We start from the raw sequence: 25,647 nt of genomic DNA, 5'->3' as shown, positions 1-25,647 counted from the left end.
TGAGCATGAATAACTAGGTAAGAGAAGTGTATTTTTAAAAGCAATGAGTTATGAAAATACAAATTAGACATATATACATGACTGAGGGGTAGGGGTGTCCAGTTGTAACAATGGCAAGTTCTAAGAGATAAAATCCCAAGTTCTTTGTTTTTATTTCTGTGGACATCTCTGTATCTTCTTGACTTTTTTGTAACTAGCATGTTTTTAATAATCAGAATATATATAAATTTATTTTTGAAGTAATATAATGACTAGCCTTGTACATAACATTTTGCATACATCTTGACTTCCTTAGAATTCGTACCCAGGTTTAACCTATTTAGTCAAAAGAATAATTTTTTTGAAGTTATACATACATATTTTCAAATTTCCTCTTCAGAAGAAGTGCAAATACATATTCACCAGCAGTGTTGAACAATGCCACTTCCCCAGGCCCTCACTGGAACTTTTTTTTTTTTTTGAGACGGAGTCTTGCTCTGTTGTCCAGGCTGGAGTGCAGTGGCGCCATCTCGGCTCACTGCAAGCTCCGCCTCCCGGGTTGACGCCATTCTCCTACCTCAGCCTCCTGAGTAGCTGGGACTACAGGTGCCTGCCACCACGCCTAGCTACTATTTTGTATTTTTAGTAGAGACGGGGTTTCACCATGTTAACCAGGATGGTCTCAATCTCCTGACCTCGTGATCCACCCACCTCGGCCTCCCAAAGTACTGGGATTACAAGCGTGAGCCACCCTGCCTGGCCAGGAACTTTCTAAATCCTTAGCCAGTTTGATCAGTTAACACTTGCGGTTGCTTCTGACAAGTCATGTCTCATGTGATCAGCATTCAAGAAATTACTCCTTTCAAACTGGCTGTCCATATTCTCCAAAGTTTTGTTTTTAGTTCTTTCTATTGTAAACATTTATTGTCTGTCTGGTTTATTTTCTTTATTTTATTTTATTTTATTTTATTATACTTTAAGTTCTAGGGTACATGTGCATAACGTGCAGGTTTGTTACATATGTATACTTATGCCATGTTGGTGTGCTGCACACATCAACTCGTCAGCACCCATCAATTCATCATTTATAACATGTATAACTCCCCAATGCAATCCCTCCCTCCTCCCCGCTCCCCATGATAGGCCCCAGTGTGTGATGTTCCCCGTCCCGAGTCCAAGTGATCCCATTGTTCAGTTCCCACCTATGAGTGAGAACATGCGGTGTTTGGTTTTCTGTTCTTGTGATAGTTTGCTAAGAATGATGGTTTCCAGCTGCATCCATGTCCCTACAAAGGACACAAACTCATCCTTTTTTATGACTGCATAGTATTCCACGGTGTATATGTGCCACATTTTCTTAATCCAGTCTGTCACAGATGGACATTTGGGTTGATTCCAAGTCTTTGCTATTGTGAATAGTGCCGCCGCAATAAACATACGTGTGCATGTGTCTTTGTAGTAGAATAATTTATAATCCTTTGGGTATATACCCAGTAGTGGGATGGCTGGGTCATATGGTACATTTAGTTCTAGATCCTTGAGGAATTGCCATACTGTTTTCCATAATGGTTGAACTAGTTTACAATCCCACCAACAGTGTAAAAGTGTTCCTATTTCTCCACATCCTCTCCAACACCTGTTGTTTCCTGACTTTTTAATGATTGCCATTCTAACTGGTGTGAGATGGTATCTCATTGTGGTTTTGATTTGCATTTCTCTGATGGCGAGTGATGATGAACATTTTTTCATGTGTCTGTTGGCTGTATGGATGTCTTCTTTTGAGAAATGTCTGTTCATATCCTTTGCCCACTTTTTGATGGGGTTGTTTGTTTTTTTCTTGTATATTTGTTTGAGTTCTTTGTAGATTCTGGATATTAGCCCTTTGTCAGATGAGTAGGTTGCAAAAATTTTCTCCCATTCTGTAGGTTGCCTGTTCATTCTGATGGTAGTTTCTTTTGCTGTGCAGAAGCTCTTTGGTTTAATCAGATCCCATTTGTCAATTTTGGCTTTTGCTGCCGTTGCTTTTGGTGTTTTAGACATGAAGTCCTTGCCCATACCTATGTCCTGAATGGTCCTACCTAGATTTTCTTCTAGGGTTTTTATGGTATTAGGTCTAACATTTAAGTCTCTAATCCATCTTGAATTAATCTTCGTATAAGGGGTAAGGAAAAGATCCAGTTTCAGCTTTCTACTTATGGCTAGCCAATTTTCCCAGCACCATTTATTGAATAGGGAATCCTTTCCCCATTTCTTGTTTCTCTCAGGTTTGTCAAAGATCAGATGGCTGTAGATGTGTGGTATTATTTCTGAGGACTCTGTTCTGTTCCATTGGTCTATATCTCTGTTTTGGTACCAGTACCATGCTGTTTTGGTTACTGTAGCCTTGTAGTATAGTTTGAAGTCAGGTAGCATGACGCCTCCAGCTTTGTCCTTTTGACTTAGGATTGTCTTGGCAATGCGGGCTCTTTTTTGGTTCCATATGAACTTCAAAGCAGTTTTCTTCCAATTCTGTGAAGAAACTCATTGGTAGCTTGATGGGGATGGCATTGAATCTATAAATAACCTTGGGCAGTATGGCCATTTTCACAATATTGATTCTTCCTATCCATGAGCATGGTATGTTCTTCCATTTGTTTGTGTCCTCTTTGATTTCACTGAGCAGTGGTTTGTAGTTCTCCTTGAAGAGGTCCTTTACATCCCTTGTAAGTTGGATTCCTAGGTATTTTATTCTCTTTGAAGCAATTGTGAATGGAAGTTGATTCCTGATTTGGCTCTCTGCTTGTCTGTTACTGGTGTATAAGAATGCTTGTGATTTTTGCACATTAATTTTGTATCCTGAGACTTTGCTGAAGTTGCTTATCAGCTTAAGGAGATTTTGGGCTGAGACAATGGGGTTTTCTAAATATACAATCATGTCATCTGCAAACAGGGACAATTTGACTTCTTTTTTTCCTAACTGGATACCCTTGATTTCTTTCTCTTGCCTGATTGCCCTAGCCAGAACTTCCAACACTATGTTGAATAGGAGTGGTGAGAGAGGGCATCCCTGTCTTGTGCCAGTTTTCAAAGGGAATTTTTCCAGTTTTTGCCCATTCAGTATGATATTGGCTGTGGGTTTGTCATAAATAGCTCTGATTATTTTGAGGTACATTCCATCAATGCTGAATTTATTGAGCGTTTTTAGCATGAAGGGCTGTTGAATTTTGTCAAAAGCCTTTTCTGCATCTATTGAGATAATCATGTGGTTCTTGTCTTTGGTTCTGTTTATATGCTGGATTACGTTTATTGATTTGCGAATGTTGAACCAGCCTTGCATCCCAGGGATGAAGCCCACTTGATCATGGTGGATAAGCTTTTTGATGTGCTGCTGAATCCGGTTTGCCAGTATTTTATTGAGAATTTTTGCATCGATGTTCATCAGGGATATTGGTCTAAAATTCTCTTTTTTTGTTGTGTCTCTGCCAGGCTTTGGTATCAGGATGATGTTGGCCTCATAAAATGAGTTAGGGAGGATTCCCTCTTTTTCTATTGATTGGAATAGTTTCAGAAGGAATGGTACCAGCTCCTCCTTGTACCTCTGGTAGAATTCAGCTGTGAATCCATCTGGTCCTGGACTTTTTTTGGTTGGTAGGCTATTAATTGTTGCCTCAATTTCAGAGCCTGCTATTGGTCTATTCAGGGATTCAACTTCTTCCTGGTTTCGTCTTGGGAGAGTGTAAGTGTCCAGGAAATTATCCATTTCTTCTAAATTTTCTAGTTGATTTGCGTAGAGGCGTTTATAGTATTCTCTGATGGTTGTCTGTATTTCTGTGGGGTCGGTGGTGATATCCCCTTTATCATTTTTTATTGCGTCTATTTGATTCCTCTCTCTTTTCTTCTTTAGTAGTCTTGCTAGCGGTCTGTCAATTTTGTTGATCTTTTCAAAAAACCAACTCCTGGATTCATTGATTTTTTGGAGGGTTTTTTGTGTCTCTATCTCCTTCAGTTCTGCTCTGATCTTCGTTATTTCTTGCCTTCTGCTAGCTTTTGAATGTGTTTGCTCTTGCCTCTCTAGTTCTTTTAATTGTGATGTTAGAGTGTCAATTTTAGATCTTTCCAGCTTTCTCTTGTGGGCATTTAGTGCTATAAATTCCCTCTACACACTGCTTTAAATGTGTCCCAGAGATTCTGGTATGTTGTATCTTTGTTCTCATTGGTTTCAAAGAACATCTTTATTTCTGCTTTCACTTCGTTATGTACCCAGTAGTCATTCAGGAGCAGGTTGTTCAGTTTCCATGTAGTTGAGCGGTTTTGATTGAGTTTCTTAGTCCTGAGTTCTAGTTTGATTGCACTGTGGTCTGAGAGACAGTTTGTTATAATTTCTGTTCTTGTACATTTGCTGAGGAGTGCTTTACTTCCAATTATGTGGTCAATTTTGGAATAAGTGCGATGTGGTGCTGAGAAGAATGTCTATTCTGTTGATTTGGGGTGGAGAGTTCTATAGATGTCTATTAGATCCGCTTGGTGCAGAGATGAGTTCAATTCCTGGATATCCTTGTTAACTTTCTGTCTCGTTGATCTGTCTAATGTTGACAGTGGAGTGTTGAAGTCTCCCATTATTATTGTATGGGAGTCTAAGTCTCTTTGTAAGTCTCTAAGGACTTGCTTTATGAATCTGGGTGCTCCTGTATTGGGTGCATATATATTTAGGATAGTTAGCTCTTCCTGTTGAATTGATCCCTTTACCATTATGTAATGGCCTTCTTTGTCTCTTTTGATCTTTGATGGTTTAAAGTCTGTTTTATCAGAGACTAGGATTGCAACCCCTGCTTTTTTTTGTTCTCCATTTGCTTGGTAGATCTTCCTCCATCCCTTTATTTTGAGCCTATGTATGTCTCTGCATGTGAGATGGGTCTCCTGAATACAGCAGACTGATGGGTCTTGACTCTTGATCCAGTTTGCCAGTCTGTGTCTTTTAATTGGAGCATTTAGTCCATTTACATTTAAGGTTAATATTGTTATGTGTGAACTTGATCCTGTCATTATGATATTAACTGGTTATTTTGCTCGTTAGTTGATGCAGTTTCTTCCTAGCCACGATGGTCTTTACATTTTGGCATGTTTTTGCAATGGCTGGTACCGGTTGTCCCTTTCCATGTTTAGGGCTTCCTTCAGGGTCTCTTGTAAGGCAGGCTTCGTGGTGACAAAATCTCTAAGCATTTGCTTATCTGTAAAGGATTTTATTTCTCCTTCACTGATGAAACTTAGTTTGGCTGGATATGAAATTCTGGGTTGAAAATTCTTTTCTTTAAGAACGTTGAATATTGGCCCCCACTCTCTTCTGGCTTGTAGAGTTTCTGCCAAGAGATCTGCTGTTAGTCTGATGGGCTTCCCTTTGTGGGTAACCCGACCTTTCTCTCTGGCTGCCCTTAAGATTTTTTCCTTCATTTCAACTTTGGTGAATCTGGCAATTATGTGTCTTGGAGTTGCTCTTCTGGAGGAGTATCTTTGTGGCGTTCTCTGTATTTCCTGAATTTGAATGTTGGCCTGCCCTACTAGGTTGGGGAAGTTCTCCTGGATGATATCCTGAAGAGTGTTTTCCAACTTGGTTCCATTTTCCCCCTCACTTTCAGACACCCCAATCAGACGTAGATTTGGTCTTTTTACATAATCCCATACTTCTTGCAGGCTTTGTTCATTTCTTTTTCTTCTTTTTTCTTTTGGTTTCTCTTCTTGCTTCATTTCATTCATTTGATCTTCAATCGCTGATACTTTTTCTTCCAGTTGATCGAGTTGGTTACTGAAGCTTGTGCATTTGTCACGTATTTCTCGTGTCATGGTTTTCATCTCTGTCATTTCGTTTATGACCTTCTCTGCATTAATTAGTCTAGCTGTCAATTCTTCCACTCTTTTTTCAAGATTTTTAGTTTCTTTGCGCTGGGTACGTAATTCCTCCTTTAGCTCTCAGAAGTTTGATGGACTGAAGCCTTCTTCTCTCATCTCGTCAAAGTCATTCTCTGACCAGCTTTGATCCGTTGCTGGCGATGGGCTGCGCTCCTTTGCAGGGGGAGATGCGCTCTTATTTTTTGAATTTCCAGCTTTTCTGCCCTGCTTTTTCCCCATCTTTGTGGTATTATCTGTCTCTGGTCTTTGATGATGGTGACGTACTGATGGGGTTTTGGTATAGGTGTCCTTCCTGTTTGATAGTTTTCCTTCTGACAGTCAGGACCCTCAGCTATAGGTCTGTTGGTGATTGCTTGAGGTCCACTCCCAACCCTGTTTGCCTGGGTATCAGCAGCAGAGGTTGCAGAAGATAGAATATTGCTGAACAGCGAGTGTACCTGTCTGATTCTTCCTTTGGAAGCTTCCTCTCAGGGGTGTACTCCACCCTGTGAGGTGTGGGGTGTCAGACTGCCCCTAGTGGGGGATGTCTCCCAGTTAGGCTACTCAGGGGTCAGGGACCCACCTGAGCAGGCAGTCTGTCCATTCTTAGATCTCAACCTCCGCGATGGGAGATCCACAGCTCTCCCCAAAGCTGTCAGAGTCATTCGCATCTGCACAGGCCCCCGCTGCTTCCCCTGTTGGTCTTCAGCTGTGCGCTGTCCCCAGAGGTGGAGTCTACAGAGACAGGCAGGCTTCCTTGAGCTGCTGTGAGCTCCACCCTGTTCCAGCTTCCCAGCGGCTTTGTTTACCTACTTAAGCCTCAGCAATGGCGGGTGCCCCTGCCCCAGCCTCGCTGCTGCCTTGCGGATAGATCCCTGCAGACTGCTGTGTTAGCAATGAGGGAGGCTCCGTGGGCGTGGGACCCTCCCGGCCAGGTGTGGGATATATTCTCCTGGTGTGCCTGTTTGCTTAAAGCACAGTATTGGGGTGGGAGTTACCCGATTTTCCAGGTGTTGTGTGTCTCAGTCCCCTGGCTAGGAAAAGGGATTCCCTTCCCCCTTGCGCTTCCAGGTGAGGCGATGCCTCGCCCTGCTTCAGCTCTCGCTGGTCAGGCTGCAGCAGCTGACCAGCACCGATTGTCCAGCACTCCCTAGTGAGATGACCCCAGTACCTCAGTTGAAAATGCAGAAATCACCGGTCTTCTGTGTCGCTTACGCTGGGAGTTGGAGACTGGAGCTGTTCCTATTTGGCCATCTTGCCCCACCCCCTCTGGTTTATTTTCTTATAGGCAGTTATCAAAAGAATCAGTTTAATTAATATTTGAAGTACTTCTATACCCAGTCCATAAAAGTGTGACAACTCTTGAACTCAGTTAATCAGGTTTCAAAATGATTTTTCCTCTGTTGAGGCAATATAGGGAGGGAATTAGGATTTGGGGATTTACACTCAGACTGCCTGGGCTCAATTCCTAGCTCTGTGACAACTTACTGATTATAACCTTAGTGTAGTTAATGAACTAGACCCAGTTCCCTCAGCTCTATAATGAGGAATAAGTCAACATCTGCATATAAAAACATGACACAGTGCTGGGACATAACTCTCAAAGGAATCATAAAGGTGGGGTCTCATAATAGTTTTAGTGCCCTTAAGAGACACCAGAGAACTTGCTTCTCTCTCTCCCTGCCATGCAAGCACACAGCAAGCAGGAGGCCATCAGCAAACCAGGAAGAGGATCCTCATCAGGAACCACATCTGCCAGCACCTTGATCTTGAACTTCTCAGCCTCCAGAACTGTGAGAAATACATGTCTGTCGTTTAAGACATCCAGTACATGGTACTTTGTTATAGCAGTGTAATCTAATTAAGACGTACAATTTTGTTATTAGCATTCTTCATGGGGCCTGAGAGTCTTATGAGAAATAAAAAGGGAATAATAATAATAGACCATGAGAGATGGGTTAGAAATGCAGGTGAAAGTAATAAATACGGAGTGATTGATGTTGATGCTTTTTATATATCTATCGGTGTTTACCCTCTAGCGTATTTCTCTGGCAACTATTCTCCCTAGCAACAAAAACCTGGTCTGTCTGAATTTGGTGCTAATTTTGCAGAAGACTATGGAGTGAGGTGTCTATATGAGGCTGAGTCATCCTGACTATAAAATGGAGGTCCTGGAGTACGTATTCTTTTTATTTTATTTTATTTTATTTTATTTTATTTTATTTTATTTTATCTTTTGAGATGGAGTCTTGCTCTGTGGCCCAGGCTGGAGTGCAGTGGCGTGATCTCAGATCACTGCAAACTCTGCCTCCCGGGTTCACGCCATTCTACCGCCTCAGCCTCCTGAGTAGCTGGGACTACAGGCATCCACCACCACACCCGGCTAATTTTTTTTGCATTTTTCATAGAAACGGGGTTTCACCACGTTAGCCAGGATGGTCTTGATCTCCCGACCTTGTGATCCGCCTGCCTCGGCCTCCCAAAGTGCTGGGATTACAGGCGTGAGCCACTGCGCCCAGCTTTTTTTTTCTTTTCTTTTTTTTGAGATGGATGTTCGCTCTTGTCACCCAGGTTGGAGTGCAATGGCGCCATCTCAGCTCACTGCAACCTCCATCTCCTGGGATCAAGCAATTCTCCTGCCTCAGCCTCCCAAGTAGCTGGGATTACAGGCATGCACCACCACGCCCAGCTAATATTTTTGTATTTTTAGTAGAGATAGGGTTTCACCATGTCAGTCAGGCTGGTCTCAAACTCCTGACTTCAAGTGATTCACCCGCCTTAGCCTCCAAAACTGCTGGGATTCCAGGCGTGACCCACCGTGCCTGGCTTTCCTAACTAATTCTATGTGGACAACATCACCCTCATACCAAAATCAGACAAAGAAAAGAAAATGACAGACCAATATCTCTCATAAACATAGATGCGAAATCTTCAGTAAAACATTAGCAAATTTAGTCCAACAATGAAGAAAAAGAATTATACACTTTTACTATATTAGTCTGTTTTCACACTGCTGATAAAGACATATTTGAGACTGGGAAGGAAAAGAGGGTTAATTGGACTTACAGTTCCATATGGCTGGGGAGGCCTCAGAACCATGGCGGGAGGCAAAAGGCACTGCTTACATGGCAGCAGCAAGAGAAAAATGAGGAAGATGCAAAAGCAGAAACCCCTGATAAAGCCATCAGATCTCATGAGAGTTATTCACTACCAGGAGAACAGTATGGGGGAACCACCATGATTCAAATTATCTCCCACCGGGTCCCTCCCACAACACGTGGAAATTATGGGAGTACAATTCAAGAAGAGATTTGGGTGAGGACACAGAGCCAAACCATATCAATCACCAAGTGGGATTTACCCCAGGAATGGAAGGCTAGTTCAACATTCAAAAATCAATTAAGGTAACCCATCACGGCCGGGTGTGGTGGCTCAAGCCTGTAATCCCAGCACTTTGGGAGGCCGAGACGGGCGGATCACGAGGTCAGGAGATCGAGACCATCCTGGCTAACACGGTGAAACCCCGTCTCTACTAAAAAATAAAAAAAACTAGCAGGGCAAGGTGGCGGGCGCCTGTAGTCCCAGCTACTTGGGAGGCTGAGGCAGGAGAATGGCCTAAACCCGGGAGGCGGAGCTTGCAGTGAGCTGAGATCTGGCCACTGCACTCCAGCCTGGGAGACAGAGCGAGACTCCGTCTCAAAAAACAAACAAACAACAAAAAAAAATGTAACCCATCAACAAGCTAAAGAAGAAAAATCCCATAATCATAACTATAGATGCAGAAAAAGTATTTCACAAAATCCAAAACCCACTTGTGATTAATGACTTTAAAACACTATATAAATAATCGTAATTGATCCCACAAAAAGTAGAAAAGTTGAATAGTCCAATTATCATAGAGAGTAGATTACATTGTTTAAAACACACCATATAATACTATATAATAATTTCATAACTGAGTTCTGCATCCTTCAAAGAGCAGATCATTCTAAAGTTACTTAAATTATTTCAGACCATAGGCAAATACGAAATAAAAATAAATTTAAGAAATCTAGTATAACTTTAAGCCTCAACAGCTGATTAATATAGTACAAAAACCTCCTACATACCAATATTACTCATTCTAAATAAACATTCTAAATAAATAATGAAACCTAATAGTGTGTCAAAATAATAATACACTTTGACCAAATAGAGTTATTTGGAAAGATCCTATTAGTATAATATTAATATTTTGTAGGCACTACATCAAATTTTTATTAATTTGCAATAGACTAATATCTTTAGAATACTAAAATTTCCCATCCTGAAACATGAATACCCATTTACTTAAGTCTTTAATATTTTTCAATGATATTTCATATTTTCCCATAAGTCTCATACATCTTTTGTTCAGTGTACTCATAGGTACTTCATTTGGCCCCTTGGGTGGGTTCCCTTTTTTCTATTTTATTACTGGTATATACAAAAAATGTAAGTTATGACTTTAATCTATTTAGCCACCTTGCTGCACCATCTAGTAGGTTGTCCTTACATCCTATTTTCTAGAAAGAAAATTACATTTTCTGAAAATACTATTTTCATTTCTTCCTTTCCTAATGTTTTTGCCTTTTGCTTGTTTTACTGTATTGGCTAGAAAATCCAGCACCATGTTGAACATTAGCAGTAAAAGTGAGTATTCTCATTTTCCCTAACAGTAATGGGAATGCTTCTGTTGTATTATTTAGTATGATGGTTACCATAGATTTCTGATAAGTGTCCTTTATCAAGTTGCTATTCATTCCCCATTTGCTTAAAGATTTTTCTCTTAAGTCAAAGTAGCTATTGAATTTTTCAAAAAATAATGTTATTGAGATAATCATGTGGCTTTAAACCTCTCAACTATTAATACAATGATTTATAGTAACAGGTTTCCTAATGTTAAATCATTTCTGAGATACGCCTTTTCTTGTTCCCGATAGAACTTTATTTTAGAGCTTTGTATCTACGTTGAGTTTGGCATGTAGTTTTCTCTTCTCGTGCTTTTTATCAGTCTTGGTATTACGGGGATACTAATGCCATCAAATGAGTTGAAGAACCTTCTCTCCCCACTCAACTCCTTGCCATGCTATAATACAATTTCCAGGACAAGGAAAAAAAAAAAAAAAAAAGGAGAAGTGAATATGATGTAGCCCCAGGGCAGCATTCCAGGCAGAGGAGACAGGATGGGCAGAGACACTACGGTGAAAACAGCACGTTATGCTCAGATCATAGGATTTAAGACTTCTTAAACTGGAGTAAGAAATGCAAAGCAGGCTTGGCCCAAACTGGTAAATGAATCTTCAAAGCACAACTAAGTTGCTGAAACACGTTGATTTGCTCCTAATTTTATATAAAGAAAAGGCTCCAAACTCTTCAGCATGCAATGAAGGTCTTTCCCGCTTTAACCTAATTTATTTTACAGTTCAACCCGTGCTTCCTTGTCTGTGATGTTTCTTTTGCCCAGAATGTTGTCTCTGACAGTCTATGATGGCACATTCAAGTCTTACCCACCATGTTTTATTTATTAATTTTTTATTTAGAGACTAAGTCTCGCTCTGTTGTTCAGGCTAAAGTGCAATGGCGTGATCTCGGCTCACTGCAACCTCCCAGGTTCAAGCGATTCTCTTGCCTCAGCCTCCCAAGTAGCTGGGACTACAGGCACCTGTTGCCATGCCCGGCTAATTTTTGTATTTTTAGTAGAGGCAAGGCCTCGCCATGTTGGCCAGGCTGGTCTCAAACTCCTGACCTCAACTGATCCGCCCACCTCAGCCTCCCAAAGTACTGGGATTACAGGCGTGAGCCACCGCACCTGGCTGGTCCTGAACTATGTATTCTACGGCTTTCCTTCTAGATGTTATTTATTGTAGGGATTCACTTAATGGATGAGAAAGCTGGAATCTGTATGTATTTAGTAAAAAGTTGAATTCTAAATGACTCATTTTTTCTATTGGAATTCTAAGGAAATTTTTTGTCTTCATTATAATCATTATAAGTTTTCTTTTCTTTTCTTTTCTTTTTTTTTTTTTGAGACAGAGTTTCGCTCTTGTTGCCCAGGCTGGAGTCCATGGCAGGATCTCGGCTCACCACAACCTCGGCCTCCCAAGTTCAAGTGATTCTCCTGCCTCTGCCTCCCCGAGTCCTGAGATTACAGGCGTGCCTCACTACACCTGGCTAATTTTGGTTTTTTAGTAGAGACGGGGTTTCTCCATGTTGGTCAGGCTGGTCTTGAACTCCCGATGTCAAGTGATCTGCCCGCCTTGGCCTCCCAAAGTGTTACGATTACAGGCATGAGCCACCATACCCTGCATAAATTTTTCTTGTCTTTCCAAGAAGACTTGCTGGTTTGTAGGGTTTTCCTTTTGTGTAAAAATACTCCTTTGTTACTAAATCAGAATTAAAGTATTGTAAAATTTCTACCCACAACACCATTAAGTTAATACCAACTACTTTAAGGTTTATCTGTTCATTTTATATGTGAACAATTTTATTCACTTGTTTATTCATTCAACTTTATTTTTAAAACTTATTTTAATATTGCTACTCACTTGTAATATTCATATAATATTCCATAGAACCCTACTATCTCTGACAGGCACATAATAAGCGCACATGTCATATATCTGACATAACATGTGGCCAGTGAAAGCCAGGCAGACCTTTCAAACCAGTGCCTAACAGAGCAGGTAGTTTATCTATCAAAAGATGAGGTCCAGCCTTCAGCATTTTTAGGTTAAGAAGCTCAAGATTTGTAGTATTAGAGATTTTACTTTGATACATTGATTTAAATTAACCAATTTGACAAGAAAGGCATGAAACTTCTAGAATATAAATGAAATAAGTTATCAATAAATATAACTAGAAGGGAGAGGAGATTTGGAATATATGAACATCTTTTTTAAATTTAATTTTTAGTTGACAAATATTAGTATTTGAACATCGTTTTTTTTTTTTTTTTTTTTTTTTTTTTTTTTTTTTTTTTTTTTTTTTGAGACAGGGTCTCGCTCTTTCGCCCAGGCTGGAGTGCAGTAGCATGATCTCGGCTCACTGCAAGCTCTGCCTCCTCTGGAAGGAAAATCTACTTGGAACTTTGGGTAACTAGATGACCATTCACTTATAACACAGGGAAGGAGTTAAATCATTTTTAACACAGACCATCAGTAACTTTAACATACAAATTAACCTGTTATAAAGACTATTAATCAGTTATTTCTGGAGGTACCCTGTCCCTCTGCTGTCTAAGATGTGCCCTGGGATTCTTTTGTATTGAGACAGAGTCTCTGACACCCAGGCTGGAGTGCAGTGGCATGACCATAGTACACTGCAGCCTCAACCTCTCTGGTTCAAGTGACCCTCCCACCTAAGCCTCCTGAGCAGCTAGGACCACAGATTTGCACCACCACACCAGGCTAATTTCATTTTTTATGTTTTTTGTGGAGATGAGGGGGTGAGTCTCACTATTTTGTCGAGGCTGGTCTCAAACTCCTGGGCTCAAGCAATCCTCCTACCTCAGCCTCCCAGAGTACTGGGATTACAGGCATGAGCCACCACACCTGGCCTACATTATTTTTTTGTTGTTGTTGTTTGTTTTTTTGTTGTTGTTGTTTGTTTTTGAGATAGGAGTCTTGCTTTCTCATCTAGGCTGGAGTGCAGTGGTGCGATCTCACCTCACTGCAACCTCTGCCTCGTGGGTTCAAGTGATTCTCCTGCCTCAACCTCCTGAGTGTCTGGAACTACAGGTGTGCACCACCATCCCTGGCTAATTTTTTGTATTTTGAGCAGAGACGGGGTTTCGCCATGTTGGCCAGGCTGGTCTTGAACTCCTGGCCTCAGGTAATCTGCCCGCCTTGGCCTCCCAAAGTGCTGGGATTACAGGCATAAGTCACCGCATCCGGCCTGCACTGGGATTCTTAACTGGATCCTGGGCTAATTGTTTTTCCCACAGTAGCAATGGGGTGGGAACTCATTAGCAGATAGACTAAAGAAAACTATCACCTGGAACCTGTGCAAATGAGAATTTAGCAAATGTGAAATCTTCTTTCCCAAGAATGCCTCTAAGAGGCTCTAGACTAAGAGCAGAAGCAGAGTGGAAACAGGACTGATATCAAAGGGGTAATTGAAAGACAGTCTATCAAACCACTTTGTGCCAGTTGATGCTGTGACTCTCCCTACTCCAATCTTATATATAAAGTGGCTAGCTGCAACAGTCACTAACGGAAAACTAAACTAAAAACCAAAATTGAAGGAGTCATTCTTCCCTAAAGAAAATGCTCTGCCTTGGGAACAATCCAGGTAGGTAAGCTTTTCTCATTTTGGCAGTTAGAAGGGCCCTCCTTCTGTCTGTGTACCCTAAAAAGAAGCCTCCCAGTTGACACATCCACCATATAAAGTTGACATTACCCCTCCTATTACAGAGAGAAATCAGCTATGAAAATTGAACCTACAGCAGCAGATGAAACTCCAGCAGCTACCTAGTCATTTATTTATTTATTTTTAGAGACAGGGTTTCGTTCTGTCACCCAGCCTAAAACGCAGTGGCATGATCATAGCTCACTGCAGCCTCAAACTCCTGGGCTCGAGCAATCCTCCTGCCTCAGCCTGTTGAGTAACTAGGATTACAGGTGCGTACCACCATGCCCAACTAATTTCTTTCTTTCTTTTTTTTTTAAGACAGAGACTCCCTGTGTCGCCCAGGCTGGAGTGCAATGGTACAGTCTCGGCTCACTGCAACCTCTGCCTCCCGGGTTCAAGTGATTCTCCTGTCTCAGCCTCCTGAGTAGCTGGGATTATAGGCACGTGCCATCACACCCAGCTAAATTTTATATTTTTAGTAGAGACAGGGTTTCACCATGTTGGCCAGGCTGGTCTCAAACTCCTGACCTCAGGTCATCTACACACCTCAGCCTCTGAAAGTGTTAGGATTACAGGTGTGAGCCACTGCGCCTGGCCCCAGCTAATTTTTTTGTTGAGACAAGGTCTCACTATGTTGGCCAGGCTGGTCTCAAACTCCTGGCCTCAAGCAGTTCTCCTGACTGGGCCTCTTGAAGTGTTAAGATTACAGGCATGAGCCATTGCGCCTGGCCCTAGTCCTTTGTTTTTGTGCAAATCTTAAATGTTCAACCTGCATTTACTAGATATTTAAAGAAAACTAACAGCAAGTAAGAAAAGGGCCTTATTGAAAAAACAGAGCTATTCCCAGGGAGTACAACTTATACAAGAAACAGAGAAAACATTGGAAAAAAATGTATGTGTCTATGTATACTAAAAAAATTAGTATCTATGAAGAGATTTGAGGATATTGCATTGTAAGTCAAAAATAGGCTGCTATGGAAAAGGAACAACGCAAATAAGAGAACTCCTAGAAATTAAAAATGATTGTCAAAATAAAAATTTAATAGTGTTGGGATAACAAACAAAAACATCCTTCCCCAAAAGATAATTGGAAGAAAAATGTTAGTCTAGGATATCTACTAACTACCTAATAGAAGTTAAGAAAAAAAATCAGGAAAAAAATGGAAGAAAAGAAATACTAGGAGAACAAATAGTTCAGGTAACTTAGAGATGCATGTCTTTGTACTGAAAATGTACCAAGCATAGGAACTTTTAAACACGTATATATGTGTGTGTGTGTGTGTGTATATATATACACACACACACACACACATATCTGTACACACAGCAAATTTAAACACACACGCACACAGAAACCTGTTACCGGAAAGGAGTCCCACTCCAGACCCCAAGAGTGGGTTCTTGGATCTTGTACAAGAAAGAATTTGGGATCAGTCCATAGAGTAAAGTGAAAGCGAGTTTATTAAGAAACAAAGGAATAATGGTTGGCTACTCCAGAGGCAGAGCAGCAGCTTGGGCTGCCCCACTAAGGATACTTATAGTTACTTCTTCTTTATATGCTAAACAAGGGGTAGATTATTCACAAGTTTTCCAGGAAAGGAGTTTAGTACTTTAGAAGTTACTAAAACTAACTTTAGAAAGTTAGTTTCCCAAAACTAAGCTTTCCTCCCCCCTTTGGACCATATAGGGTAACACCCTGACATTGGCATGGTATTTGTAAACTGTCATGGTGCTGGTGGGAGTGTCTCCGAGCATGCTAATATATTGTAATGAGTGTATAATGAACCTTGAGGACGACCAGAGGTCACTCTTGTCACCATCTTGGTTTTGGTGGGTTTCAGTCAGCTTCTTTAATGCAACCTGTTTTATCAGCAAGGTCTTTATGACCAGTATCTTTGCTGACCTCCTGTCTCATCCTGTGACTTAGAAAGCCTAACCTCCTGGAAGTGCAGTCCAGTAGGTCTCAGCACCTATTCAAGATGGAGTTGTTGTGGTTCAAATGCCTATGACAAATCCTTCAAGATTTTGGAATAATAAAAATTACAGGAAGAGCCTAAAAGTTTCCAGAGAAGGAAAACAGAGGTTACCCAAACAAGAATGAGAATTGGATTGGCATCTGTTTTGTCATCAGCAAAGAGGAATACAAGAAGATATTGAAGCAGTACCTTCAAAGTCGGAACAGAAAGTTGTTGAATCTATAATTCTATACCAGACAAATACATGAAAGAGTAAAAAAGATATTTCAGAGATGCAAGAACTCACATTTATTTCACTTCTACATTTTTCTGAAAAAAAAATTTAAGGATATACACTGGAGAGAATGAAACTTGTGAGCTAGTAAAAAGGACCCAACCTAGGAATGCAATGAAAAGAAATTCCAGGATGTTATCTTTGCAGAAAGCCTAAAAAATAATGAATCCTCATTTGAACAGGATTCCAGAGGGTCAGCAGAATGTATTGAAGCAAAAAGTAGATTCCAGTTAACAAATAGTTAAGATTAAAAGGCTAGATGATCATCACCAAAAAAGGTAACAGTGTATGTTTCATTTTCTCAAATAAAGAGGTTAATGAAAACACCAAGGAAAACAGTTTTATAAGAACATGATAGTCCACATACAAAAATTAGGCCAGGCACAGTGGCTCACGCCTATAATCCCAGCACTTTGGGAGGCCAAGGTAGGTGGATCACTTAAGGACAGGAGTTCGAGATCAGCCTGGGCAAGATGGTGAAACCCCGTCTCTACTAAATACACAAAAATTAGCGGGGCGTGGTGGCAGGTACCTCTAAAAAAAAAAAAAAAAAAAATCTTCTCTAGGTGATATTTTCTCTTTTTTTTCTGAAAGTTTTAATTTAGCTTTAATTATCTATAGAATTTTATGTGATGTGAGATAGGGACCTTTATGTGGTGTGAGATAGGGACCCCGTTTTATTTTTCATCTTGATTTGATAATCAGTAGTCCCAGGTCTAGTCATTAAATGACTATTCCTTTCCCCCCCGATCTTCAATGCCCCCTCTGTCATATCAAGCATCCATATGTGTGGGTCTGTTTCTAGGACCTCTAATTTGTTCTATCAATCATTTTATTTTATTTTGAACCAATACCAGAGTATTATAATTACTATAGCTTTGTCATAATGATACAGGAGGTAGAAAGAAATTATTTAGGCAGATAGTGAGGTCAGCAGAGTCTTCAGCAGAGCTTCCTGTCTAACAAAAAGTAGCCCAAGAATCTTTTTATTTTTTTTAGACGGAGTCTCACTCTGTTGCCCAGGCTGGAGTGCAGGGTTGCAATCTCGGCTCACTGCAAGCTCCACCTCCCGGGTTCACATCATTCTCTTACCTCAGCCTCCCGAGTAGCTGGGACTACAGACGCCTGCCACCAAGCCTGGCTAATTTTTGTATTTTTAGTAGAGACAGGGTTTCACCTTGTTAGCCAGCATGGTCTCAATCTCCTGACCTCGTGATCCACCCGCCTCAGCCTCCCAAAGTGCTGGTATTACAGGCACGAGCCACCACGCCGGGCCAAGAATCATTTTTTTCCTAACAAAGATCAGCCTGACAAATCAAGCTGCAAACATAAGTAAGGAAGCTAGAAGGTTGCATGGGGGAATGCCGGCAGCTGTGACAACAGGAAAGGGCTACCTGGGGGCCAGACATGTCCACCATGGAGGTTCCATCTTCCCTTTTTTTTGTTACCATGTGTACAGTAATAGATACATGGGCAACATGGCACAGCTCAGGCAGAGAACCCACCAGCATAATAGAAGATTAGGGTGGGAGCTACGAGAAATTCATGCCCTATGCAAATGGCACACCTGGTGTAACCAGTTTTTTGCACCCTACGTAAATCAGACACCACCTATTCACCAGCTCATCTATAAAACTCCCTGCATTTCACTGCAGATCTGGAACCTATTTTTCCAGGACCCATCTCTGAAGCAGAGAGCTCTTCTCCTTCTTTCACTTATTAAACTTCCATTCTTAGCCTCACTCTTCGTGTGTCCTTGTTCTTGTTCTCCGTGGCTGTGGGACAACGAACCTTGGGTGTTACTCCAGACAACGAGGTTGTTTCAGTAAGACTAGATAGTTGATAGAATAAATCTTCCCACCTTACTCTTCAAGAGTGTCTTGGCCACTCTTGGCCCTTTGCTCTTTTATTTGCATGTTAGAGTCTATCAAGTTCCTGGCCAGGCATGGTGGCTGACACCTCCTGGGTTCAAGCAATTCTCCTGCCTCAGCCTCACTAGTAGCTTTACAGGTGCCCACCACCACACCTGGCTAATTTTTTGTATTTTTGGTAGAGACAGGGTTTCACTATGTTGGCCAGGCTAGTCTCAAACTCCTGACCTCGTGATCTACCTGCCTTGGCCTCCCAAAGTGTTGGGATTACAGGTGTGAGCCACCGCACCTGGCCAGCTGTTTTTAAACATAGGGTTTTTATTATTTGGCAGGAGAGCAGCAGGTGCAGCATATAGGCCACATCCTCACTCCCATGATAACAAGCCACTTCATCCCCTGATTGACTCTGGTCGGGTCTCCGTTTCAGCCAATCCTTCACCGTGTAGCCAATTGGAGGCCTCTACAGGACACCAAGGGGTGTTGCTAGGTTCCTTTAGCTTAATAAAAACCCTAATTGAGGAGGCTCTTGAGACGCTTGCTGAAGCCCACTCCCACTCTGCTAATTGTCTTTAATAAACTTGTGCTTTCACTCTTTCCTTGCTCTGTTCTTTTATTACTTTGTTCAATTCTTTTTTTTGAGATGGAGTCTTGCTCTGTTACCCAGGTTGGAGTGCAGTGGCATGATGTTGGCTCACTGCAACCTCTTCCCCCCAGGTTCCAGTGATTCTCCTGCCTCAACCTCCTGGGTAGCTGGGATTACAGGCGCACGCCACCATGCCTAGCTAATTTTTGTATTTTCAGTAGAGATGGGGTTTTGCCATGTTGGCCAGGCTGGTCTCAAACTCCTGATCTCGAATGATCCACCTGCCTCGGCCTCCCAAAGTGTTGGGATTATAGGTGTGAGCCACTGTGCCCGGCCTTGTTCAATTCTTTGTTCAACATACCAAGAACCTCAACAACTCTATCCAGTAACAATACCTTTTCCAATCAAATCCCCAAACATTCTAAATGTGAGTGTTCAGATGCTCCGATACTTGTGTGAGAAGATCCAGGATAGTGATCAGTTCTCTATTTTTCCTGTTGGGACCTCAAACCCACAAATAAAAGCACATGTGGGAATTCCATAGAAGATCACTAAAGTTTTTCCCAAGTTCAACACAGATGAACCAATCCATTTGGACATATATACATTCATGGTTACATACAGAGGAAAATGCATTCTCTTTTGAAGAGGCCAGATGATGGTAATAATCTGTGATATGACACAATTTTAAAGGAAAATGTGTTCTTGTTTAGTCCCCATTGCTTGGTTGGGAAGAGAGGCATCTGTAGCATTCCCCTGGAGGCAGGAATCAACTATGGAATCAACAGTCAAGAGCAGAGAGGCCAGGCACGGTGGCTCACGCCTGTAATCCCAGCACTTTGGGAGGCTGAGATGGGCGGATCACGAGGTCAGGAGATCGAGACCATCCTAGCTAACATGGTGAAACCCTGTCTCTACTGAAAATACAAAAAAATTAGCCGGGAGTAGTGGTGGGTGCCTGTAGTCCCAGCTACTCGGGAGGCCGAGGCAGGAGGATGGTGTGAACCCCTGAGGCGGAGCTTGCAGTGAGCCGAGATAGCGCCACTGCACTCCAGCCTGGGTGACTGAGCAAGACTCTGTTTCAAAAAAAAAAAAAAAAAAAAAAGCAGAGGGATAAACAGGTAGGTCCTCTATGCTTTTTCTAGGCTCTAGGAAGCCTCAGTAAGTGAAAAACCACAGTTTTGTCTGGATGCTATAAGAGAAGTCCTGTGTTACTATTGGGGAAGATTGATATGATAATGGCAAGAAAGATAGTGGTGATGACTTTCCTGATTTGAAGACCTCTACGTGTATTCTCTCAGAATGGTCCTAAAGAGAGGTAAGAAATGAGGTTTTATGAGAACTGGTCAGGACTGAAACTTCATGAAGATGTGTGTCCTGCTCTCTCCACAGCCCCATCAGTCAAACAGACTGAAGTTCCTCTGTGTTCAACCGCAGAACAGCTAAGTTGTGTGCCCTTTGAACCTTAAAATTAAGACCCTTTACAGTCATTCTAAAATGGTTGTCTGTACGCTTCTTTTGAGAGTATCAAATAAATCAATATTATAGCACTTTGAAAGAGTCTAAAGTGGTGTTATTTACCAGTGAACATGAATCAAGAACAAGAGTGGAAGAACCTTAATCCTTAACCTACTTAAGTTATGAAGGGAGATCGGAAAGGATGGCTAGGAACAACCCAAGTCAAAGGATTCTCAGGTGTCAATCACTCTTTTATGTTCCTTCTTTTGTCAGTCACCTCAATCACTCTTTTATGTCGTCTTCTTTTTGTTCTTCCTACCACTGCCTTAATGAACACATTCATCATTTAATTATACATTTGCCCTCGTCCAGCCACCCTAAAAAACTTGCTTTCTCTGTCTCCAGTATCTTTTTTTTTTTTTTTTGAGACAGAGTCTTGCTTTGTGGCCCAGGCTGGAGTGCAGTGGTGCGATCTCAGCTCACTGCAATCTCCGCCTCCCGGGTTGACGCCATTCTCCTGCCTCAGCCTCCCGAGTAGCTGGGACTACATGTGCCTGCCACCATGCCTGGCCAATTTTTTTGTATTTTTAGTAGAGACAGGGTTTCACTGTTTTAGCCAGGATGGTTTCGATCTCCTGACCGTGTGATCCTCATGCCTTGGCCTCCCAAAGTGCTGGGATTACAGGTGTGAGCCGCCGCTCCCTGCCTGTTTCCAGTATCTTTTATACTGGCCACTCATTATTCTTTCAGACATATGTATGCCAGGCTCAGTGGCTCACGCCTGTAATCCCAGCACTTTGGGAGGCTGAGGCGGGCAGATCACCTGAGGTTAAGAGTTCGAGACCAGCCTGGCCAACATGGTGAAACCCTGTCTCTACAAAAATACAAAAAAAATTAGCTGGCCATGATGGTGAGTGCCTGTAATCCCAGCTACTCGGGAGGCTGAGGCAGGAGGATCATTTGAACCTGGGAGGTGGAGGTTGCAGTGAGCCGAGATTGTGCCATTGCACTCCAGCCTGGGCAACAGAGTTGAGACTCCATCTCAAATAAATAAATAAAATATATCTAATTACACAATTTCTATGGCTTAGACACCTTTTTAAAATTTTTTTTTTTGAGATGGAGTCTCGCTCTGTTGCCCAGGCTGGAGTGCAGTGGCTGGATCTCAGCTCACTGCAAGCTCCGCCTCCCGGGTTTACGCCGTTCTCCTGCCTCAACCTCCCAAGTAGCTGGGACTACAGGCGCCCGCCACCTCGCCCGGCTAGTAGAGACGGGGTTTCACCGTGTTAACCAGGATGGTCTCAATCTCCTGACCTCGTGATCCGCCCGTCTCAGCCTCCCAAAGTGCTGAGATTACAGGCTTGAGCCACCGCGCCCGGCCTAGCTTAGACACCTTTTATTGGCTCCTTAGGGAACTGCAGGATGGATTATCTCCATGGTATATAAAGTCCCTTTCACTCAGATTTCAACCTTATTAAATGTTCTGTAAGAATCAAATATTAGGCCGGGCGCGATGGCTCAAGCCTGTAATCCCAGCACTTTGGGAGGCCGAGACGGGCGGATCACGAGGTCAGGAGATCGAGACCATCCTGGCTAACACGGTGAAACCCCGTCTCTACTAAAAATACAAAAAAAACTAGCCGGGCGAGGTGGCGGGCGCCTGTAGTCCCAGCTACTCGGGAGGCTGAGGCAGGAGAATGGCGTAAACCCGGGAGGCGGAGCTTGCAGTGAGCTGAGATCTGGCCACTGCACTCCAGTCTGGGCGACAGAGCGAGACTCCGTCTCAAAAAAAAAAAAAAAAAAAAAAAAAGAATCAAATATTAACATATAATGGATGTAATCAATAGAGACAAAGCCACATACAAGAAACCATACCTGATTATTAGCTAATCAACTCTATAAGTACCATGAGTGGAGGCCAATAACACAAGCTGTAGGGTAACTACCTAGCAGAGTTGGGGACCTTGGGCAGTTGCTTAGCCTTTCTTAATAGAGTCTTCATCTGTAATATGGGGATACTTTTAGCAGATGATTTTCCACACTACACTCAAACTCATAGAGTAAAAATAAAAATCTGTTTTCCAATAGTTAAGCCCCACACAGCTGAATCAATAATGCCATGTCTCAACATACTGGTTCCTGAGGCAAATAAAAAAATGTGTGCCCCATACACTTTGTAATATATTCTTAAATGGTTAATTTTTTTCAGAACGCTAAAGTGGTTGAAAAATATTGAAAAACTGAAAAGTGTATTAAAACTCACAATGTTATTTAACTATTTATACCAAAATAGAATAATGTATTACAATTTTAGGTAAAGATTATTTAAAGTTCTCCCTGGCTGCTGCCAGACCACACTCGACATTGTCCCATCATTCCCCCAACAGTTCACAATGGAAGCAGAAATCACCTTGCTCATTGTTGGCAATAGCTTTGCCATGTGCAAGTCTGCCTTTGCTGGGGACAATGCCCTCAAGCCATGTTCCTCTCCAATGTCAGGCACCCCCGGCACCAGGGCATGATGGTGGGCAGGGGCTAGAACTCTTATGTGGGCAGTGAGGCCCAGAGCGAGCAGCATCCTGACCCCGAAGCACCCCATGGGGCAGGCCTCGTCACCAACTGGGACCAAATGGGGAAGATCTGGCACCATACCTTCCACAACGGGCTGCACGTGGCCCACAAGGAGCACCTGGTGCTGCTGATCGAGGGCCCCAAGGCCAACAGAAAGAAGATGATTCAGATCATGTTTGGGGCCTTCAACACCCCAATTAGGTACAGGGCCATTCAGGTCACCCTGTCCCTGCATGCCTCTGTCAGCGCCATTGGCACCATCGTGGACTCAGGCGATGGGGTCACCCACACTTGCCCATCTTCAGGGATACAACCACCCGCCCCCAGTCAGACTGTGTTTGGCCCTGGCTGGCCAGGACCTTGCCGACTACCTGGTGAAGATCCTCATGGGGCCTGCTACAGCTTCATCACCACAGTGGAGTGGGGGATTTGTGCGTGACATCCAGGAAAATTTGTGCTATGTTGCCTTGGACTTGCAGCAGGAGATGGCCACTGCCGTGTCCTCTTCCTCCCTGGAGAAGAGCTACGAGCTGTTCCACAGCCAGGTGGTCACCATCAGCAATGAGTGGTTCTGGTGTCCAGAGGCACTGTCCCAGCCCTCCTTCCTGGGCATGGAATCTTGCTGCATCCAGGAGACCACCTTGAACTCCATCATGAAGTGGGATGTGGATATCTGCAAGGACCTGTACACCAATGTGGTGCTGTCTGGCAGCATTGCCATGCACCCAAGCATCACACACAGGATATAGAAGGAGATCACTGCCCCGGCACCCAGGGCCATGAAGATCAAGATCATGGCTGTCTCTGAGCACAAGTATTCCATGTGGATCAGCAGCTCCATCCTGGCCTCACTGTCCACCTTCCAGCCAATGTGGATCAGCAAGCAGGAGTGTCACCAGTCAGGCCCTCCACTGTTCAATGCAAATGCTTCTAAATGGACTGTGAGGAGATATGTAGCCTGTGATGCCTGAGTCAATTCAGAAGTATAAATTTGTCCCTGGCAAATTATACATCTCATGCTAGCCTGAAACAACCCTTTGAAAAGAAATTTGTCAGGCTGGTTGCGGTGGCTTATGCCTGTAATCCCAGCAGTTTTGGAGGCCCAGGCGGGCTCCAACTGAGGTTGGGAGTTTGAGACCAGCCTGACCAACATGGAGAAAGCCTGTCTCTACTAAAATTACAAAATGAGCTGGGCGTGGTGGTGCATGCCTGTAATCCTAGCTACTCGGGAGGCTGAGGCAGGAGAATCGCTTAAACCTGGGAGGCAGAGGTTGCAGTGAGCTGAGATCGCATCATCGCACTCCAGCCTGGGCAACAAGAGTGAAACTCCATCTCAAAAAAAACCATAATAAATAAAAATAAAAAGAAAAGAAATTTGTCCTTGAAGCTTGTGTCTGATGTCAGCACTGGATTGTAGGATTTGTTGCTGATTTTGACCTTGTATTGAAGTTAACTGTTTCCTTGGTATTTAATACCTTGTACTTATCTTTTATTTAAACCCTTAGTACATGTGGCTCAGTCACTTCATGGCAGAGGTGAGAACATGCTTGTGGAAGAGAAGTCCGTGACTTGGTGATTCTGCCTGACCTGCAGTCTCTCCATCTGTGCAGGGTACTAATGTGTCAGAGCTCAGTGTTCCAGAATTTGTCTAGAGACCAGCAGGAGCCCCTCCACCAGTTGTCATTTCTGTCTTGCCTGTCTGTCAGGGTTGGAGAAGCCCAAACCTTAGGACCCAGTTTCCTTTCTTTCCTGATGTTTTCCTGCCAGGACACCAGTAGGCTGTTACTTGCCTTGAGCTGGAATAAGTTTGCATTTACATTGTAAATGTATTCAGTGTTTTAATTGATGTAATGCACAATTCTTAATTCTTTAAGAGATGACAACAAATTTTGGTTTTCTCTTTTTTCTGTGACCAATCTATTTTTAACAACAATCCCAAGATCATTCAGTGGGGGAAAAGACCATTTCTATAAATGATGCTTGGACAACTGGATATCTACATGCAAAATAATGAAGTTGGATGCCTACCTCACACCACATAAAAAATTAACTCAAAATACATCAAAGGCCTAAAGGTAAGAACTAAACTAGAAACTCTTAGAAGAAAACATAGGTATACATCTTTATGACTTTAAAGTAGGCAAGTTTCTCAAATATAACATCAAAAGCAAAGCATCAGCCGGGCGTGGTGGCTCACCCCTGTAATCCCAGCATTTTGGGAGGCCAAGGCAGGTGAATCACTTCAGGTCAGGAGTTCAAGACCAGCCTGGCCAACATGGTGAAACCCCATCTCTATTAAAAATACAAATATTAGTTGGGTGTGGTGGCTGTAGTCCCAGCTACTCAGGAGGCTGAGGCGCGAGTATCGCTTGAACTGGGAAGTGGAGGTTGCAGTGAGCCAAGATTGTGCCACTGCACTCCAGCCTGGGCGACAGAGCAAGACTCCATCTAAAGAAAAAAAAGAAAGATCTACAAATGGCCAATAGGCACATGAAAAGATGCTCGACATCATTACTTATCAGGGAAATGCAAACCTAAACCATAATGAAATATTACTTCACAGTTGCTAGAATGGCCATAATAAAAAATACAGATAAAAGCAAGAATTGGTGAAGATGTAGAGAAACTGAAACATTGTTCATGGAAATGTAAAATGGTGCAGTTGCTTTGGCAAGCAGTTGCGTGTTTCTTTAAAAAGTTAAG

At 42.6% G+C, this 25,647-nt stretch overlaps 1 protein-coding gene across 1 annotated transcript; it reads left to right on the top strand.

The window, feature by feature from the left end:
* Window positions 1–24,287, top strand: LOC117070264 (actin, cytoplasmic 2-like). Its single transcript, XM_033189139.1, has 3 exons — window positions 1–17; window positions 7,534–7,634; window positions 22,761–24,287. Exon 3 carries the CDS (start codon window positions 23,178–23,180, stop codon window positions 23,691–23,693), a length of 516 nt encoding a protein of 171 aa, XP_033045030.1. The 5' UTR covers window positions 1–17; window positions 7,534–7,634; window positions 22,761–23,177; the 3' UTR covers window positions 23,694–24,287.
* Window positions 24,288–25,647: the final 1,360 nt, after the last annotated feature.

This window comes from Trachypithecus francoisi, unplaced genomic scaffold, assembly GCF_009764315.1.
Source record: "Trachypithecus francoisi isolate TF-2019V2 unplaced genomic scaffold, Tfra_2.0 Lachesis_group3, whole genome shotgun sequence".
NCBI lineage: Eukaryota > Metazoa > Chordata > Mammalia > Primates > Cercopithecidae > Trachypithecus > Trachypithecus francoisi.
This window is presented reverse-complemented; position numbering and strand designations above follow the sequence as displayed.

What these genes read in the sequence shown, in the direction of transcription:
- LOC117070264 (XM_033189139.1), top strand. Translation starts at nt 23,178, where the DNA reads ATGCCTCTGTCAGCGCCATTGGCACCATCGTGGACTCAGGCGATGGGG.